This window comes from Lynx rufus, unplaced genomic scaffold (assembly GCF_022079265.1).
Source record: "Lynx rufus isolate CCGP_SWC_20201006 ecotype Redwood Valley unplaced genomic scaffold, mLynRuf1.p SCAF_22, whole genome shotgun sequence".
NCBI classification, from domain to species: domain Eukaryota; kingdom Metazoa; phylum Chordata; class Mammalia; order Carnivora; family Felidae; genus Lynx; species Lynx rufus.
Window position 1 is genome coordinate 8,819,567 of NW_025814837.1, and position 22,035 is coordinate 8,841,601.

At 35.2% G+C, this 22,035-nt stretch overlaps 1 protein-coding gene across 1 annotated transcript in view; it reads left to right on the top strand.

The window, feature by feature from the left end:
• Positions 1-22,035, top strand: part of CCDC178 (coiled-coil domain containing 178) — a 410,140-nt gene that overhangs the window by 8,312 nt on the left and 379,793 nt on the right. Inside the window, exon 4 of the mRNA XM_047086870.1 lies at positions 7,558-7,697. Coding sequence (XP_046942826.1) covers positions 7,558-7,697 — 140 coding nt within the window. The remainder of the gene's footprint in view (positions 1-7,557; positions 7,698-22,035) is intronic.

Here is a 22,035-nt window from a genome sequence, read left to right on the forward strand (position 1 = left end):
TGTATGGCTTATTTCACTTAGCATTACACTCTCCAGTTCCATCCACGTTGCTACAAAAGGCCATATTTCATTTTTTCTCATTGCCACATAGTATTCCATTGTGTATACATCAAGACAGCATGGTATTGGCACAAAAACAGACACACAAACCAATGGAATAGAATAGAAACCCCAGAACTAGACCCACAAACGTATGGCCAGCTCATCTTTGACAAAGCAGGAAAGAACATCCAATGGAAAAAAGACAGCCTCTTTAACAAATGGTGCTGGGAGAACTGGACAGCAACATGCAGAAGGTTGAAACTAGACCACTTTCTCACACCATTTACAAAAATAAACTCAAAATGGATAAAGGACCTAAATGTGAGACAGGAAACCATCAGAACCTTAGAGGAGAAAGCAGGAAAAGACCTCTCTGACCTCAGCCGTAGCAATCTCTTACTCGACACATCCCCAAAGGCAAGGGAATTAAAAGCAAAAGTGAATTACTGGGACCTTATGAAGATAAAAAGCTTCTGCACAGCAAAGGAAACAACCAACAAAACGAAAAGGCAACCAACGGAATGGGAAAAGATATTTGCAAATGACATATCGGACAAAGGGCTAGTATCTAAAATCTATAAAGAGCTCACCAAACTCCACACCCGAAAAACAAATAACCCAGTGAAGAAATGGGCAGAAAACATGAATAGACACTTCTCTAAAGAAGACATCCAGATGGCCAACAGGCACATGAAAAGATGTTCAGCGTCGCTCCTTATCAGGGAAATACAAATCAAAACCACACTCAGGTATCACCTCACGCCAGTCAGAGTGGCCAAAATGAACACATCAGGAGACTATAGATGCTGGAGAGGATGTGGAGAAACAGGAACCCTCTTGCACTGTTGGTGGGAATGCAAATTGGTGCAGCCAAGCAGTGTGGAGGTTCCTCAGAAAATTAAAAATAGACCTACCCTATGACCCAGCAATAGCACTGCTAGGAATTTATCCAAGGGATACAGGAGTACTGTTTACTCTTGATTTTGATAAACTTCTGCTCTGGAGATTTTCAGTTTGACAAGATAAAATTGGGATAAGGTGGCATTCTGATTCTTTACCTATTTTTCTCTAGTAGAAATGTTGAAGAGAGTTTTAATCTCCAGACTTAGGGTTTATTGTTACAGTTTGGGACAAACTTTGTAAAATACCAATGATTGGTTTATGAAACAGTTAATTCGAGACACTGAAATATACATGTGCTATTAGGATATAGAGGTATTTCAGAAAATACCCTTATCTGAAATGTATAATCTTGCAGGCCAGGTAAAATATAATTGTCAAGCAATTAGTACAACAGAGCAGAAAAGAATGGCTGTATAGAGTAATAACAGAGGTGGCACAAGGTAATTAAAGGTTCTGCACCCAATTCCAGTGTGTGAGTGTAGGGTTTCCGGACTACCAGCAATTCTTGGACACCATCTAGGATCCTAAAAGGCAACTCAACTCTGACACCATCTCCCTAGAACTAGAGTCAGATCCCACAGGTTAAGAGCTTAGTTGTACAAAATTTCCCTTCCCCCCACCACAGAGGCCAATCCAAAGCCCAGATATCACCTACGCTTCTGACCAACTACTATAGACTGGCAGTTCCGGTGAATCCCCCTCCTTGAGTTTGCTAGAATGACCCACAGAACTCAGAGAAACATTTTCCTTACTGGATTACGGGTTTATTGTAAGAGGATATAACACAGGAGCAGCCAGGTGGAAGAGATGTATAAAGTAGGGCAGATGGTGCCGATCTTCCGTGCCCTCTTTGAGTTTGCACTCTCCTCAAATCTTCATGTGTTCACCAGCCTGGAAGCGTTCCAATCCCTCTCCTTTTGGGTTTTTATGAAGGCTTCTTTACCTAGGTATGGCTGATTAAATCACTGGCCATTGGCAATTGATTCCCTCCAGCCCCTCTCCCTTTCCTGGAGGTCTGGAACGGGAGTGAAAGTTGTAATTCTCTGATCATGCTCCAACTTTCCAATCATATTATCTCCCATTCTCTTGCTTGTCTTTTCATTTATTGTAATTTTTTTTTTTTTGAGGAGCTGAATGTTTTGTTTGGTGAAGTCTAATTTATTTTTTCTTTAATGTTTCTCTCTCTCCATCCTTCTTTCCTTTCTGCCTCCTGCCTGCTTGCACTTTAAATATATTTTTCTATTATATTCTGGCCTGCATTTTTTTCTTATTAGAATAGTAGCTCTTATTCATATCCTATTACCTTCATAGTCATGTTTTCTAGCTATTTTAAAGACTATTTCTTTATTATTGTTTTTTCAGCAATTTGACTATGATATTCCCAGATGTAGTTTGTTCTCTTTATATTTTAGTTGTTTGGGATTTGCTGAGATTCTTAGATGTATAAGTCAGTGTTTTTTCATCAAATTTTGAAATAATGTGGCCGTTATTCCACAAATATTTTTCACTCCAAATTTCTTTTTTTTTTTCAAGAACCTCAACTTCACGTTAGATTGTTTGATTTTTGTCCCACAGTTCTGTTCTTTTCATTCTCCTTTCTGTTCTTTAGAGTAGATATTTTCTATCAATTTGTGTACACATTCACTGAGTCCTTACCATATTCAATTTGTTGCTAAGTCCAACCAATATGTTTTTTAATTTAAATTTTCATACTTTTCAGTTATAGAATTTCCGTTTGTTTTTTTCATAGTTTTTATTTTTATGTTGATACTAAATATGTGTTCAGTTGTAAAGACCAGATTTTCCTTTAATTACTTGAACATATTTTTTTCTTTACCTTTTAGAACGTATTTATAATTTACTTTAAAATCTTTGCTATGTACAACTTCTGGGCTATCTTGGGTTCAGTTTCTACTGATTTTTTTTCTAGACTTTTAAAACACATTCTTCTGTTTCTTTGTATGATTTAATAATGGATATTTGTGTAGTACATTGTGAAGATTCTGGATTCTGTTATTTTTTTCTGAAGAGAATTGATTCTTTTTCTAGTAGACAGCTCAGTTAATCATTTGATTAACTTAAAAGTGGTATATGCTTGGGAATGTCTGTGGCTCAGTCAGTTAAGCACCAATTTTTGATATCTGCTTAGGTCATGATCCCACGGTTCATGGGATTGAGCCCCACACTGGGCTCTGTGCTGACAGTGTGGACCCTGCTTGGGATTCTCTCTCTCCCTCTCTCTCTCTCTCTGTCCTTCCTCTGCCTGCTATGTCTCTCTCTTTCCCTCTCTCTCTCACAATGAATAAATATACATTTAAAAAAAGTGGTATATGCTTGGTTTTCTGCAAAAAAGTATTCAGGCAATTTCACTCTACACACACACACACACACACACACACACACACACACACACAGAGTCTAGCCCTTATCTACAGATTCAGAGAGCACTCTCACATGGATTTTTTGGGGTCCTTCTCTGCATGGCTGTGTGTTTTTCAGTTTCCTGCCCTGAAGATTCTGTCTCCACTACCTATGATACTAATCTTTGCCCCTTATCTCAACAGGATTTCCATGTTCTTTTCTTCCCCCAGATCTCTATATTGCAATTGAAAAATTGTCCCTTGGCAGAGAGCATGATTATTGTGGGACTCAACCTTATGAATTTTCCTTTCTCAGGAGTCAAAGCCTGGAATTCCTATTTTCCAATGTCTGAAAATAGTTGTCTTGCGTTTTTTTTTTTCATACTTGGAAGACTAAATCTATATCAGTTACTCCTTCACAGATAGTAGTAGAAATATTGATTGGTGGGATTGTTGTATGAAGATTTCTTAGAGAGGAGAGAACAGAAGCCAGGTTACAGCATGATAACATTTTTCAAAAAGTGATTTATTCTTTCATTTATTTATTCAATAGCTTTTAAGCCACTAAATATAATTTCTCTCCATAAAGAATGCAAAACTTCATGGGAAGATAGATGGGAAGCAGATAGATGTGACACAGTTAGAATGCAATGTGTTAAGTTCTAATAAAGAAATAGAAATTATACAGGTAGATCCAAATGTCTGAAAGATTCAAGAATTCCTCATAGGGAAAGGGCCATGTAAGAAGGCTGTTAATATTTGCATAGAAATTGCAATTTAAAGAAGAGAACAGGAAGTGAGGGTATTGTGACTGTTGGCATAGAATGCTCATTTGAAAAAATTGCTAGTCAAAGCAAGATTTAGTATAAGATAATAGTTATAGGAAGTAGTCAGACACAGAAATAGACCTGTGATTACTTAAGGGAAGCAAAACTAAATATACTGAAATTGCAGAGTTTTAAAAGACTGAAGGGACTGGTGATAAGTGAACACTGAACAGGGCCATTTATATATTAAAAGTGGTTCGGGGTTGCTGGGTGGCTCAGTCTGTTAAGCGTCCGACTTCGGCTCAGGTCATGATCTCACAGTTTGTGCGTTCGAGCCCTGCATTGGGCTCTGTGCTGACAGTCAGACCCTGGAGCCTGTTTCAGGTTCTGTGTCTCCCTGTCTCTCGGCCCCTCCCATACTCATGCTCTGTCTCTCTCTGTCTCTCAATAATAAATAAATGTTAAAAAAAAATAAAAATAAATAAAAAGAAAGTGGTTAGAGTAGATGCAGTCTTTAGTCATCTCCAACTCTGAGAGTCTATGCATACTATTTTATATATTCAGTGATAAATGTCTTCTACATTGTAAGGTTCAATAAAAAGAAAGTAATTCTAAAGTCAGAGAAAGGTTCCCTATACCCCGATTCCTCCTCTATGTAACAAAAACTAAAGGGAACTTTGTGTCTATAAAAAAAAAAAAAATTAAAGGTACTTTCTGTTAATCACACAGAGGCTTTCCAAGGAGGAGAAGTTATTTCTAAACTTGAGAACACTGACTTTTTCTACATCTGGGAAAGAAAAGATGTTAAAAGGGATAACAGAATGTGAAAAGCAAATCAGTGTTTCGATAAGTTTTCTCCTGAGTGCTGAGTTCAGATAAAGGGACAATACAGTAATTCGGGTAATGGACATAAAGGAACCACATATTAAAAGCAGGAGAGAAGGGAGGATGGGTTGGGTGAATAAATTATGAAAGGATCACATTCACTGCAAAGAGAGTTGGCAGTTTATGAACACTGCATTTTATTTCATTTGCCCATAAAATCAACCAGTCTGTATTTTTTTAAACGGGAGTTTCATGTTATAGAGCCAACAAACCTCAACTGTAGCCTAGATCCAGGAAGATCTTACTTACCTCTTAGGCATTGGTTCTGAGTAAGGGAGTTAAAGTTGGGCAGATGTTTAGAGAGGTTATAAGTCTTGCCTGAGCTTTTCTTTAAACACTCACCCTGACAATTTGTGCACAGGCTTTGCGAGGAGTTCTATCAGTATGTTTGTAAAATCATTAATTAGCTGTACCATGGAATTTAAGGTGAAAAAGATTTTGTACAACACCCTACCAACCCATTCATTTATTAAGTCAGAAATCTGAGGTTAGAGACTGGATAGCTTTAACTTAAGCACAGTTAGTTATCATTCCAGTCAAAAAAAGAATGAACATGGGCACCTAGTGTAGTGATCTAGGGTGTCTCTAAATTGAAAAGAAATATAAAGGAAAGTTGTAACTTGTATTATGCCTGTATTAGAATAAAAACAGTGATAATAACTCATGGATTCTGGGTTTACATTGCGCTACTCAAGATGCCATGTCTTTTACAGACTTTTATTGCAAATTTTAACTTCGTAGTATTTCTTCACTTTACTGTATGCAAAATGTTAATCCCAAACCATAGGGGTGTAATGGAAATTAATTAGTATTCACATAATAGGGTGAGAGTGGTACATACAAAAAAATGTTAAATGAGTCATTGCTATCCTTGTTTTCTCCACATTTAATGAAGCAAAACAAATGTTTTGAGTCTAAGGACAACTGCCTGGTTGTTAAATGTGTATTAAAACTTTATTTCTAGAGGGAAGGGCAACATGCCCTTATCAAGATATTTGGATAGGAGATCAATATGTAATTTTCACCAGCTTGTTCTTTAGCCCTATGACTGTTATGGAGATGAAAATATATATCTGTGTATGGACTATAGATGAGAGATGGAATATAACACACGAAATGTTCATAGCAAGTATATGTGTTGAGTATAGTCAAAGCAAACTAAGCTACATTGGAATATCAGCACTGATACCTTGAAGGAACAAGCAAAATTCAAAAATGAGTGATATGTGAAACATTTGAGATGCCCTGAAATATATTTTTAGGACTGCTTTGCTTTTTTTGCCACCTTTGTAAAAATATAAGAACAACCTTAAAGTATGGCTTATACTCCAAAGCCAAGGAGAGATAGTTCAAATTTCAGTTCTCCCACCTACCAGTTCTGTGGAAACGGACACATTATATAATTTCTCTAAGCCTTTGTTTCCTCACCTATGAAATCGAGATAATCCATTTCATAAGATTGTGGTGAAGATTAAATAAAATATGGAATCAAAAGTACTTAGCATAGTTCCATGTTTGGCACATATTTTTAGTTCTCAAAAAATGTTAGTGTGCATATATGTGTGTATATATACGTATACACATATATGTGTTTATACATATATGTAACATATGGGATAGTGTAAACATTTGTAAATGAAACAGGTATGCTGTTTTCACGGACATTATGTTTTTGGAGGAGATGTTATTTAAAAGACATTTAAAACATTGCTGTTTAAATGAAGATATTTACTCTCTGAGTTGGCATGGAAACAAAAAGCACAGTCTGGAGGCAAGGCATAACTTCTGTGTTCTTCAAGGTCAGCCGAAATGAGGACATCACACTGTTCTCACTGAGGCACCGAGCCTATTTTGTGTCTTGCATTTAAGATCAGTGACTGCAGCTATCATCCAGCCCAATAGAGTCCTTAGAGGCAAAAGGACTGCAAGTAAGCACTTTGGTGGAGTTTCATGGACAACTTTGCTGTGCTTCTGCAACCTTCAGTCGACTCGGGACATGCCAGGATTAGAATCACTGAGGCACATCCGACTGAGTGGATTTTATGATGAGTACAACTTGAATGCTATAGTGGGAACATCAATCACTCTTTGCATGAGACTCCAATTTTCAGAAATGGAAGGTAGAAAATGAGGTTATTATAAGGATGAAGGGGACCTGCTTTTATTTTTTTTCAGCAAGAGAAACTCATGCTGGATTTAAAGAACTTCTTCAATGCATGAATGGTTGGATATTATTTACACTGGGAGATGTGGACTCTCTTTGAAGGGAGAATTTGAAATATATTTCAAAGGCATTTTTTAAGTGATTCAGGAACTATTTAGAAACTACTGGATTAGCTGGTTTTTTGCCTTTTTTCTTTAGTGTTTTTTTTAATGTTTAGTTCATGATGTTATAGAATACTTTAATAATTACATATAATTAATATCACCTAATATCATACCATTCCATAATTTTCTGAACTCTTTGTCAATGTGTTTATTAAAGAAATTTAAAAAGTGTTAGTATTAATAAAGCAGAATATTTTTTGCATATTCTGAATATCACAGTTTACTATTTTGTATGTAACTATTAACTAATTTCTGTCTGCTTTATCTTTAAGGGGTGAATGAAGGCATTTACTTTAGTTACCCATGTCGACGTCAAAGCTGTGCTTTAGTAAACATCCCAGCACCATGTGTCAACAAAATGATTTCACACATTGAAAATGTGGAATCTAAAATACAAGAGCATTTGAAACGGGTAAGATTTAAAATGCTAACATTTTTTGGAAGCTTGATAGAACCTGTAAGAGCTGTTACTCATCCCAGGGAGTTATTTTTTTTTAATGATGCTTGGAATATTTTATAGAATCTTTGCTTAGTTGTATAATTTACTAATCTAGACATGTTTTTGATAGTCTCACTTCAGAAGGGTGAAACGACCTTATTAAACAGATTTTTTTTTCCCCTACCTGTTTGTTCGTTATCTGGAGGCAATCATGCTAAGTAGTAATTTCCATAAGCCAACTTGACTAGTAAATTAAATAGTATTTACATCATTTTTAGGGACACTAAACTGATTAGATGATTAGATGAGTAAATTGGTGTGTGAAAGGACGGCATGCCCTTCTTAATGAGTTATTTTGTTCTAAAGAAATACTTAATAGGTCTGTTGAAAGAGAATGTAATGATTCTGTCTTTTTAACCTGTTTGCCTTTATTATTCTGAAGGGAGTTTAATCCTGAAAACACTGTAACTTCTGGTTATTTTCAAAAGATGACAAGAATGATAAAAACCTTCCCATACCTTTCATTAAGATTATTCTGTGCAAACACTGCACAAATAGATTGTGCAAACAAGAGGATAGGTTTGTGCTGTATCTCTTCCCTCACCACTGTTGTTGGATCTGGCTCTGAGAAAGTTCTGATGGACCAGTCTTCATGCTTGATGTAGGGTGTTGTCTTCTTCAAGAGGCATACGAGTGTAGTCCTTAAAATTGCAGGACATTTCTTCTCAACATTTTTACCACTTGAAAATATTTTATCCAATAAAAGTTGTCAGCTGATTGTACCCTTGGGAGCAGTTTAACATTATTCAGTTTTATTCATTCATTGCCTGTAGTCCCAGGCACTGTCTTTACCTGTCTAGTTCTGGGGGAGCAACAGGGCTCACCCCTTTACCAGTTTCCAAGGGATTATGTGTGCAGAGGGCAAAATAACGCAGAGAAACAACTTGGTGATCCCGGCTGGAACCTCCACCCCAAATTCCATTGCAATCCCCAACGTGAAGGGCAAAAAATAAGTCCTATTTTGAGTTGCAGATTATGTGATTCCTCTGGATTTGGGGGTTAGGAGTCAAAGCAGGTAACTGGTTAATTATGTCTCCAACATTACCCAAACTTCATGTTTTATTACTCCAATTGTTGGGGAAAAAAATGGCCCAATGATGAAGACAGGCTGGTTCATGAAGGATCTGCCAGCCAGCAAAAGAGAAAGGGGTGTTTTGCCCAAATAAGTACATTTCTTCTGCTAAGGCCTGCAAATCTGAACGTATGGCTCAAATAACATTCTTGACTTTGTTCAATTCACAGTGACATTTCTTCCCATTGAAATTGGGTTTTTCTTGGGACTGTAAGGAGTACATTTATGCTGGGATTGGGTTGGGGTCAAGGACAGAGAAAAAGAAAGTGATGCTCTCTCTAGGCCTGCAGTTCATCTTCTTTTAATTACACCATTTTCACATTTGTCTAACTTATCGATTGTGTTTCTCTATAAAGTGCTTGATTTTTAAAACAGCTTTATTGAGATAATTTACATATCATAAAGTTTGTCATTTAAAGTGTACACTTCAGCATTTTTTAGTGTATTTACAGAGTTGTGCAACCATTACCATAATCACAAAAGACCACATATTGTATGGTCCTGTTAATGTGTAATGTCCAAAATAGGCCAGTCTGTAGAGGTAGCAGATTAGTTTTCTAGGGCTGGGGGCTACTGCTGATGGTTGTGGGGTTTCTTATGGAAACAGTGCTTGTTTGGTTTTAATCAGAATCATCTTAATCTTTTATTAGATAAAGCTCTATAGATAATTATAAAGCCATCATCTACTTTGGGTATGGATGACATTAAGTGAGTGAAAAGATCAATCTTTTTTTAAATTAAAAAAAATTTTTTTTTTTAATTTTGAGAGAAAGCTAGAAAGCAAGCAGGGGAGGGGCAGAGAGAGAAGAGAGACAGAATCCCATGCAGGCTCCGCCCTGTCAGTGTGGAGCCAGATGTGGGCTTGAACCCATGCACTGTGATATCATGACCTGAGCCAAAATCAAGAGGTGGACAGTCAATCGACTGAACTACCCAGGTGCCCTAAGGTCAGTCTTCTTTGGATCAACCATTATAGTTTGTTTGCACACTGAATCGCAGTGGTTTCCGTTATAGTCAGAATGAATGCTGTAGAGCCTGTGATTAGCAGAGATGAATCTGCCATAAGTCTGTCCATGCATTCCTAATAGTTTAATTGCAATTCTGAATTTTGAAAAGAAAATTCTTCAAAGTAGAGTTACTGTGAACCTTTTCTCTATATTTTATTTTTGCAAAGAATGAGAAAACATGGCAATATGATAGAAGTAATTACCTGGATAACTTCCCATACAAGTACTAGATTTTGTTTTATTTTTTTTCCACTGTCTTTTTCTAGATGACCTAGACTAGAGATAGCTTTATTTACTTTGGAGTCATTTCTACTGAACTGAAAGTTTTTTTCTTCATTTGATTAATACAAATCATTAAAATGTTACCATGATTTGAAAGAACGGCATAGAGAGAAAGTATTTAGAAATCATTCTTTAAAATATAAAGAATGGGGCGCCTGGGTGGCGCAGTCGGTTAAGCGTCCGACTTCAGCCAGGTCACGATCTCGCGGTCCGTGAGTTTGAGCCCCGCGTCGGGCTCTGGGCTGATGGCTCAGAGCCTGGAGCCTGTTTCCGATTCTGTGTCTCCCTCTCTCTCTGCCCCTCCCCCGTTCATGCTCTGTCTCTCTCTGTCCCAAAATAAATAAAAAACGTTGAAAAAAAAATTAAAAAAAAAAATAAATAAAAAATAAAATATAAAGAATGTGTTATACAAAAATGATAACATTATTAGCAGTAAAAGTGGTATAATGGTAATACTAAGCGCTTACTATATATCATAGGCCGTATTAAACACTTAATATGTATGATTTCATTGAAACCTTACAAAAAACTTGTGAGGTAGAAACTGCCATTATCCCCAGTTACAGATGGGGAAACAGATTCCGGAGATAACGACTTCCCCCAAGATCACACAGTCAATGTCAGAGTTAGCATCCAGGCAGGTGTGTCTGAGATCTAAGAACATCCTATTCTCCCCCGTACTGAAAGTATCCCTGAAAGTAGGTCAGCTATGAGGATCAAAAAAATATGAATGATGAAATGCCTACAATTCCAGTTAGAAAATTTTGCTGTGCTTATACCATTTCACATGTGTTTTCGAATTCTGAAAAATAATATTTAATCATCTGATCCTACTGACTAAATCTCTAATACTTTGAGTTCTCTTATTCTGTTAATTCTATTTCATTTGAAATTTAAGGACACTTCAAATCCTAAAGTATTCACTATTTGCCATTCTATCATTCCCGTTTTCCATTATTTACTTTCTTGACTAATGTATTCATCTCTTAAAACACTCACTAATTGGTATAGCTGGTTCTTTACTTTTTTATCTTACCATCCTTCTAGTCTGACAGAACTCTGCAAGCCCTGATGAGTTCCCTCTCATGATCTGCCATCTCCATTCCGACACCCCAGGCTGCTGAATAGTGCCAGAAAACATTACACAGAAATCCCAATTTGAGATGTTACACATTCATGGTGTCCAACCTCAGTGGGGCCTTTAGCAGTGCTCTGAAATTATTCTGTTTGTTAACCAGAACTTTCTCTAATATTTTCCAGTGGCTCTTCCTGTCCTCTCTTTGGTTCAGGTCTCCAAATCCTCTAATTCACTATTCATTCATCTCTTACTTTACAAAGAAAATAGGAGGTATGACAATAGAAATGCTTCAAACTCTTGTTATCCCACAACATTCTTGAATTCCACAAATATTCCTTTTGTCCTTCCATGGGAAATCTCTTCCCTCCTCAGTAGCTACTCCCCTCATCTGCATTCCATCTTTTTCAAGGATCTTGTTCCATCAGGTGTTCACATCTCTCTTCCAAATTTACTTTTTTTTTCCCTAACTCGCTCCTATCAATATTTAAAATATTGATGTTTCTCTTGTTTTCAAGAAAATATTTTTTATCCCATACACCTTTAGACATATCTTTTTCTCTTTCTTCATGTTTTACCTAACTAACATCTGAAAAGGATTGCATAAATTAAACATTTGTTTCCTACAAATTACTCACTTTTTCATTGGAATCTGGATTTGGTTTTTATTGTTTTAATGAAAATACCTTCAGAAAAGTAAACATTTTTTTTTCTATCTATTGGTATACACATACACACACATTCTCTCTCTGTCTCTGTCTCTCTCTCAAACTTTGTGGCTAGAACAAGCATTTATTTTGTTACCGTTGAGCAATTTGTTCTGGGCTCAGCTGGACAATTTTGTTAGTTCTTGCCTGGGGCCAGTTATGTGGATGTAAACACCTGCTAACTCAACTGGAAATAGTGACTAAGAGGGCCTCACACCCATGTCTGGGACAGTGTTCTAGGAGGACAGATCTCAGTGGGCAAAAGCTTAAACTATTTGCGTGTGTTATGATTGTTCAAGTCCCACTGGCCAAAGCAAAGCACATAATCAATCCCTTTGTTAATGCAGTAGAATATTAGACAAGATGTGGATGACACGAGAAATGAATTTGTGGGGACAGTTTATGTAGCAGTCAATCTGTTGGTCCATTGACTTCATGGTCCACAACCCATCCAATTGCAGACTGTAATCACCAACCCCCCAAAAGTTTCATTCCATGATGGTTATCATGCAGAGGTCCATGATTATATGTTCCACAACAGATATGATGTGGATGATGTTCTCTGGGTGCAGCTTCTTTTGGTCTAGAGATCTGTGAATTAAAATGATGTTAAATACTGCTCCTGCACACTTAGCAAACAGTGGTGAAGCGGGGACAAAATTGTCACAATGAACAGTGTTACTCAAAAGGAAAGAAATGAAAGACACATAACTTTCACTGATGCCTGTAATTCTGAAATTTATGAGGGCACATGGTGTTAGGTCTGTCACCTCTGAGTCTAAACAATGCTGCCAAGACCCAGTTCTGCTTCCTGGGGATAGTTTCCTAATTTGTGGTTCTCTTTGTCTCTTTGCATTACTCTCTGAGCTCTTGGTTCTGAGAGATATTTGGAATTCCATAAGAAGTAGACCTGAGTAACTATCTGAAACTTTTTTCCTGTATTAGTTCAGGCTGCCATAAAAAATACCACAGGCTGGAAGAATTAAACAACAGAAGTTTATTTTCTCACAGTGCTGGAGGCTAGAAGTCCAAAATCAAGGTGTTGTCACAGTTGGTTTCTATTGAGGATTTCTTCCTGGCTTGTAAACAGCCTCCTTCACACTGTGTTCTTACATGGCCTTTCTTCTGTGCCCACATGTTGAGAGAGAGTGAGCTCTGGTGGGTTATTTTTTTTTTTTTGTCTTCTAATAAGAATACTAGTTTTATTGGATTAAGACTCCATTCTATGACATCTTTTAACTTTAATTATCTCCTTAAAGGCCCTATCTTCAAATATAGTCACATTGGAGATTAGGGCTCCAACATATGAATTTTAGTAGAACACAGTTTTGTTCATAACACTGATATAAATTGGAAGTTTCTCTGCATTTTTAATCTTTTGTATTTTAGTCCAAAATGTTACAATTCCCATAAGAACTTTGGGGCTTCATAATTAATCTGATGGGGTTCAAACCTCATAACTCAAAAGCCATGGTCATATTTTTTGCTTTAGTATTATTTCCTTTCATTTAATTAAGTAATTTTTATGTCTTCTAAATAGTATTGTTTTATTAAACTTCATTTTAAAACAGGTTAAGACTTACAGAAAGATAGGGAAGATAATATAGAGATTTCATGTATACTCTGGACCATGTTTTCCCTAGCTTAATATCTTACATTAGAATAGTACATTTATTATAATTAATGAATCAATATTGATAAATTATTATTAACTAAAGCCCATACTTTGTTCCAGTTAAAATTTTTTTTTTATTTGAGACACAGTTCACGTACCGTAAAATTAACCATTTTAAACTGAACAACTCAGTGGCATTTAATATATTCACAATGTTGTACAGTCACCACTTCTATCTAGTCCCAGAATATTTTCACCACCCCATTCACATTAAGGATTTAATATCTGTTCACCTCTACCCTGGTGTGGCAACCACAATCTACTTTCTATTTCTGTGGATTTACGTATTCTGAATTTTTTTTATATAAATTAAATCATGCAATATGATCTTTTTTTGTCTGGCTCCTCTTACTTAGCATAATATTTTGAAGTTCATCCACATTGCACCATGTATCAGTACTTTATTACTTTTTATGGCTGAGCAATATTCCATTATATGTATATACCACTATGTTTAACTGTTCATCTGTTGGTGGGCCTTTGGATTGTTTCCACCTTTTGTCTATTGTAAATACCTTTTTTTTCAGTTCTTTTGGTTCTTTTCAGTTCTTTTTTCAGTTCCACCTAGGGGTGGAATTGCTTTATCAAATGGAATGGTAATTCTGTGTTTAACTTATTGAGGAACTACCAAACCATTTTTCATAACTCAACAATTTTGTTGTTGAGTTGTAAAATTTCTTTATATATTTGGATCCTGGACCCTAATCAAATATATGATTTTCAAGCATTTAGCCCCATTATATAGGTTGTGTTTCACTTTCTTGATAATGTCCCTTGATGTACAAAAGTTTTTAATTTTGATAAATTTCAGTTTATCCTTTTGTCGTTATTCTTTATGCTTTTACTGTCATATTTAAGAATTCATTGCAACATCCCAGGTCATGAAGATTTACCTCTTTGTTTTGTTGTATGAGTTTTATGGTTTTAGCACTTACATTTAAGCCTTTGATACATTTTGCACACAGGAGGCATGTATATTCTTGGGGTGAAAGGTAAGAAAATGGAGGATTAAAATGGCTCCCCTCATCCTTTACACCCCCTTCCATTAACAGGCAATCCCTACTCTCCCAGCCTTTAAGCATAGACTGGATTTGGGTTGAACAACAGACGTGTCAGAAGAAATATCAGACAACTTCTAAGCAAAGTCTCTTGTTGAGAGGCCTTGAAGCCTCTGCTGTCACTCTCTTGCTCCCATAAGCTTCCCATGTAAATAGGCTTAATTAATATAGCCTTCTTGAGGATGAATGACCAAGTAGAGAGAGGCGCCCATTGTGCAGTCAGCAGAAACCACCAGACTTGTGAGTGAGGCTGTCTAAACTACCTATCCTAGTGAAGCTGTCAGATGACTAATGAGTTTGTGCTCACATTGGTTGCCTTCAGACAAGACCAAGAACCCATCCTGCTACACCCAGTTTACATGGTGACTCATAATTATGAGCAAATAAAATGGGGATTGTTTTTAGCCACTAAGTTTAAGAGTGGTTTATTATGCAGGAATAATTGATACATTGTTGAATATAACATTGAAATTACACATATACATTTAGATCACAAATAAGTAACTAAATAAAATGGAAAACTCCACTCTGTATAGTGTTGGACATGAAAGTTTTGTTCACCTTCACCTGTTGGAAAAATACTTTTCCTGTGTTGTTGGGGTGTTTTGTTTTGTTTTGCTAACTTGACCGTCAACAGGCTTTCTTCCCACTTTGGTGGATACTTTAGCCAGTTTTTATGGCTCTCTCCATGTTTACTTCCTCTGTCCATGTTGGAAATACTGGTGCTCCCGAACTATGTCCCCTTCTGACTCTATTCTCCTCGTGGGTGATCCCATTTGAATTGATACTATTTATACATTGTATTCTTAGATTAAATTGGGATTTCCAGCTCAAATTTTTCTTTTTTTTCTAGGCGCCCATTGAACACCTTTTTATATATGTCATTGGAGCCTCTCAAATTTGAAACATACAAAATTGAACTAGTAATTTCTTCTTTCTTCTGTGTTCCTAGGTTCAGTTAATGGCACCAGTTATTCACCCAGGACCATAAGTCAGGAGGTTGATTAATTATATTGACTACTAACCTTTCCTCACCCTTTATATACAGTCAGTGATTTGTTTTGATTCCACCTCTGGAATGTGTCTCAAATCCAAACAATTCTATCTATACTATAGTATCTTCATTCGGACCACTCTCATTTTTGCCTGGATACTAGAAGAGTCATTTCAGTCAATTAATAATGATTAATTCCTATTCCTAGGCATAACATCAAAGCCCCTTTATAAAATAACATTTACTCTTAAGCTTCATGTCCCTTCATATATTCTGTTCTAGCTTTGATGACCTCTAATCTCTGGGCCTTAACCTATGAAATTTCTGTTATCTCTGTTTTGCCCTCTTACTCCCACAAAACCATCTTTGCTCTCCACAGCTTAGGATAACTGTCTTCCCTTGAAATCTCATAAGACATTTTACTGCCCACTACTGTGACAATTAACACATTGTGTTTTAGTTGTTACTTTATGTTTCTCTCCTACAGAATTGTAAAATTTTGGAAGTTAGAGTCTATATGTAAGTCATCAGTCACAATAGTGGTACCATTACTTGGCACATTATAGGCATTAACTAAATGCCTTTTTTTGTTCAAATTTATTTATATATTTATTTTATATAATTTTTTAATTTACATTGTAAGTTAACATATAGTGTAATAATTGGTTTTAGGAGTACAATTTAGTGATTTGTCACTAACATGCAACACCCAGTTCTCATTACAAGTGCCTTCCTTAATACCCATCACCCATTTAGCGTATCCCCTGCCTACCTCCCCTCCAGGGACCCTCAGTTTGTTCTCTATAGTTGACAGTCTATTATGGTTTGCCTCTCTCTCTCTCTTTTTTTCCCCCATCCCCTGTGTTCATCTGTTTTGTTTCTTAAATTCCACATAGGAGTGAAATCATGTGGTATTTATTTTTCTCTGACTTATTTTGCGTAGCATGATACACTCTAGCTCCATCAATGTCATAGCAAATGGCAAAATTTCATTATTTATTTTTTTTTCAACGTTTATTTATTTTTGGGACAGAGAGAGACAGAGCATGAACGGGGGAGGGGCAGAGAGAGAGGGAGACACAGAATTAGAAACAGGCTCCAGGCTCTGAGCCATCAGCCCAGAGCCTGACGCGGGGCTCGAACTCCCGGACCGCGAGATCGTGACCTGGCTGAAGTCGGACGCTTAACCGACTGCGCCACCCAGGCGCCCCAAAATTTCATTATTTTTGATGGATGAGTGATATTCCATTGTATCTATATACCACAACTTCTTTATCCATTCATCATCAGTTGATGGACATTTGGGCTCTTTGCATAATTTGGCTATTGTTGATAAGTAAATCAGGGTGCATGCGCCTCTTTAAATCAGTATGTTAGTATCCTTTGGGAAATCCTGGTAGTGGAATTGCTGGGTCGTGGGGTGGTTCTATTCTTAACTTTTGAGGAATCTCCATACTGTTTTCCAAAGTCAGTGCACAAAGTTTCATTCCCATCAACAGAGTAAGAGGGTTCCCCTTTCTCCACATCCTAACGCTTGTTATTCCCATGTTGTTACTTTCAGCCATTTGGATAGGTGTGAGATGGTATCTCATCATGGTTTTGATTTGTTTTTCCCTGCTGATGAGTAATGCTGAGCATCTTTTCATGTGTCTGTTAGTCATCTCGATGTCTTCTTTGGAGAAATCTCTTCTCATGTCTTCTGCCCATTTCTTAACTGGATTATTTGTTTTTTTGGGTGTTGAGTTTGATAAGTTCATTATAGGTTTTGGACACTAACCCTTTATCACATGTCGTTTGCACATTCTCCCATTCCGTAGGTTGCCTTTTAGTTTTGTTGATTGTTTCCTTCTCTGTGCAAAAGCTTTTTATCTTAATGAAGTCCCAGTTGTTAATTTTTGCTTTTGTTTCTCTTGCATCCAAAGATATGTCCAGTAAGAAGTTGCTATGGTCGAAGTCAAAGAGGTTGCTACCTGCGATCTTCTCTAGGATTTTGATGGTTTCCTGTCTCACATTTGGTCGTCTATCCACTTTGAATTTATTTTTGTATATGCTGTAAGAAAATGGTCCAGCCTCATTCTCCTGCATGTTGCTATCCAGTTTTCTCAACACCATTTGTTGAAGAGACTGTCTTTTTTCCATTGGATACTCTCTCCTGCTTTGTTGAAAATTAGTTCACCCAGAGTTGTGGAACCATTTCTGGGTTTTCTATTCTGTTTCATTGTTCTATGTGTCTGTTTTTGTCCTAGTACCATACTATCTTGATGACTACAGCTTTGTAGTATACCTTGAAGTCAGGGATTGTGATGCCTCCAGCTTTATTTTCTACAAGATTGCTTTGGCTGTTCAGGTGTTTTCTGGTTCCATACAAATTTTAGGACTGCATTTCTAGCTGTGTGAAAATGCTGATGGTATTTTGATAGGGATGGCATTAAATGTGTAGATTACTTTGGGCAGTATAGACATTTTAATGATATTTGTTCTTTTAATCCATGAGCATGAAATGTTTTTCCATTTCTTTGTGTACTCTTCAATTTCTTTCATCAGTGTTCTATACTTTTCAGAGTATAGATCTTTTACCTCTTTGGTTGGATTTATTCTTATGTGTCTTTTGGTTTTTGTTGCAACTGTAAATAGGATTGATTCCTTGATTTCTTTTTCTGCTGCTGTGCTATCGGTGTGTAAACATGGCACAGATTTCTGTATGTTGAATTTGTATCCGGTGACTTCGCTGAATTTATGTGTCAGTTCTTTAAATAAATACGCTTTAATGAATGGGCTCAGGAATAATTTTTAAAATTATTTCAAATTTTGCATGAAGCTGCTTTTTAAAACATGGGGAAGATGTACTTGTTCTTTTAAAAAAAAACTTTGAATTTGGCATATTGTTTGATAAACATTGCCTATGTTTTCAAGCAGATTTGAACCTTTGTGTAGGTTGACTATAGGAAACTCCAAATTTATTGCAGATTCAATGGTATGAGTATTCGTTCCAGATGAAAGTTGGTCACAGTTGTGGGAGATAGTATTCAGTATTAGAATTTCACATCTACAAATATTTTATAATAAAAAGGAGATTCCCACCATAAAGTTATTTTTTCTTAATTTTTAGACTGGAAATAGAAGTGTATATGAATACCTTGTCTTAAAAAGTAAATAGCATTTAAATGTGACAATTAATTTAAATATTTAAATTTAAATATATAAATTTAATTTATATATTTAACTTAAATATATAAATTATAATTTATATTTATTTATATTTATATTTAATTTATATTTAATATATATTTAAATATATGTTTAAATATACATATTTAATATATATAAATATATAATATATATAAATATAAATATATATATAATTTATATAATATAAAATATATAAATATAATTTAAATATATAAAACATTTGGGAATACTTTTTAATAGAAATATGAAGTTAAATAACCAGGTCATTTAGAATGTTACACGTATCAAGCAGAAGTTTGTGAGCAATGTAGTTTAGAGCTAAAGGCAAATAAAGTTTTTGATTTCCCCGTAATGTGTTAATTTTTAAAAGTGTGTCCAATGTGATATTTTTAGTACCCTCCCACTTTTGTTTCTCTTGCTTTTTGAAAGAGAAAGAAAAAAATGTACGGAATTTTGTGTTTAGTTGGGTAAAATTGGTTAACTGCGAATTATAATCAGTGTTTCTAAATATCTAAAACATTTATGGCAGTAAGTGAAATTCTAAGCTTAATTTTAACGGAATTTTATTAAAAATAATTTAGCAATTTCAAGCAGTTTCTAAAACTTTTATAAATATTTCAGATAAGTAATTATGAATATAAAACTCCAAAGTTTTCTGTGGTATTGTAGGCCTTCCCTTTGTTAACCATTGTTATCAATGTTATTTGAATACTAGGTATGTCAAGTTTTGCCTTCTCATATCGGATCAAAGACTGATTAAAATAGTTTTTCTTTATTGCTTCATCACTTAACATCTACAAAAATGTTGCTATGGTAAGGTTTTGATAGATGATCCTAAAATGTTTATACCAAATTTAACTCTATTTTGAAAAATGTAGGTAACCTATCTTTATCATTATAAAATACATCATGTTCTGTTGTGCTACAAAAAGGATTAAACCCATAGTATTAAGCATTGCATACTTGTTGAGGAATTTAACATTTTTGGGTAATTATGTCACAATTATTAAAGAGCCTCTTAACCAATTTCTTTCTGACTTTCTTGTGATACTTCAAATGGTTTCTCAGGACTATTATATAAATCAGCCTGTTGGTAGGTTTCTGCAGTATGCAGGACTGTGAGTTACCACTTAAACTGAGGGATAATTATTTTCCTAATTATTGATTGGTTTAAGGTCTAATAATACACTCATTGAATGCTCATTCTCTTCTCTGTACATTTATCATTTGCCATTGTCTTTTGGGTTTATTTGGGTTTTCTTACTGACCTGTAGGAACAAGTTGCTATCTTTAATTTGTTATATATGTTTTAAACTTACTCTCTCAGTTTGACGTGTCTTTTTACTTTATGATATCTTTTAGTTAAAATAAGTTTTTAATTTTAATACACTTACATCTTTCATTTTCCCTTTAAGTGCTTTGCATATTGTTTAAGAACTCTCTCCATAGTGCAGTCATGAAAGTTTTTCTTTTATTTCTTCTAAAATTTTAAGGTGTTTTTTTGCTTGAGATTTAATTGTTAAACAACGTGAAATTGTGTTTTTGTGTGTGTGCAGATACAAAGAATGGAATAGGTAGTTATTTTCATTTGTAAAAATAGAGAAAATTATTTTTCTCAACATCAGTTTTTTGCAAAATCCAGTCATTTCTTAGAAATCAGTTATATTCTATCTATCATATCAAGTGTTCATATATGATTATATCTATTTCTGACTCCCATCATTCCACTGGTTAATTTTATCTCTATTATAGTACTTCATTTTACTAAATATGCTTCATAATATGGTTTTTTAAAGTCTATTTATTTATTTTGAGAGAGAGAAAGAGAGTGCATGAGTGTGTAGGAAGGGATAGAGAGAGAGGGAGAGAGAGAATCCCAAGCAGATGGGACTCCATCTCACCAATTGTGAGATCATGACCTGAGCCGAAATCAAGAGTGGGACGCTAAACCTACTGAGCCATCTAGACATCCCCATAATATATTAAAAAAAATTTTTAACGTTTATTTATTATTGAGAGACACTGAGACACAGAGCATGAGTAGGGGAGGGGCCGAGAGATGGAGACAGAATCTGAAGCAGGCTCCAGGCTCTGAGCCATCAGCACAGAGCGGGACGCAGGGCTCGAACTCACAAACCGCGAGATCATGACCTGAGCCGAAGTCAGCCGCTCAACCGACTGAGCCACCCAGGCGCCTGCCCCTCCATAATATGTTTTAATATTTGGTATGGTAGTTCCCTCTTTTTTCCTTTCTTATACTTCTTTGGCTGTTCTTAGTGCATATGGATTTTAGAATAAGCTTGTCATATTACATGCTAAACCCATTGGGATTTCAAACAACTGCATTCATCAGGTTTTTTATTATGTAGATGAATTTAGTCTCTTCAGAAGTTTTTTTAGATTCCATTAAATCTATTATACTGTTAGCACAAGAAAATTTCAGCAGTTTAGCAAATACTGAAACTAATTTAGAGGAGAGGATTAAGTAGGAGATAATGAGGAAGGTGGGCAAATTGATGAAAACCTGATGTTTAATTATTAGTTCTTTAACATATTAATATACATATAGTATTCATTTAACATATATCTGTGTGTATATAATTATATGTACATGTACATAGATAGGGCTAAATATATATAGATCATTTAGTACACATAAATAGAACATCCTAAGCTTTCTGCCCATTTATATTTAATTTTCTGTTAATTGCTGTTCATAAAGTTTTCCCAGTTTTTTTTGTTTGTTATTTTTTACATATGTGCAGAAGTATTGATAAATATCTATTTTCTTTTATGTTAGTTACAATTTTTTTCTGCTTGTAGTATTTTTAACTTATTTGCAGTACTCTTTCATAGAGAAATTTATATGTAAAACCAATCCATTATCTGACAAATTTTTTATTGTTTAACAAAATTTGCCTCATATCAAGATTATTAAAATGTTTTATTATTTCAGTTAACCTTGTTTTTTTTACATTTGGCTTCTTCAGATCTGAAGTTTATTACCTTATGGTATAGCATGAGACACATACTTTTTCTCTTCCAAATAACTTTTAAATTATCCTAATATCATTTATTGACTTGTTCATCTCCCTTGATTTGAAATGTAAATTTTATAAAAAACTAAATTCTCATGTATATAGGTAATGAAATGATTACTTATTTTAGTCTTTTTCATATTTGGATAACAAC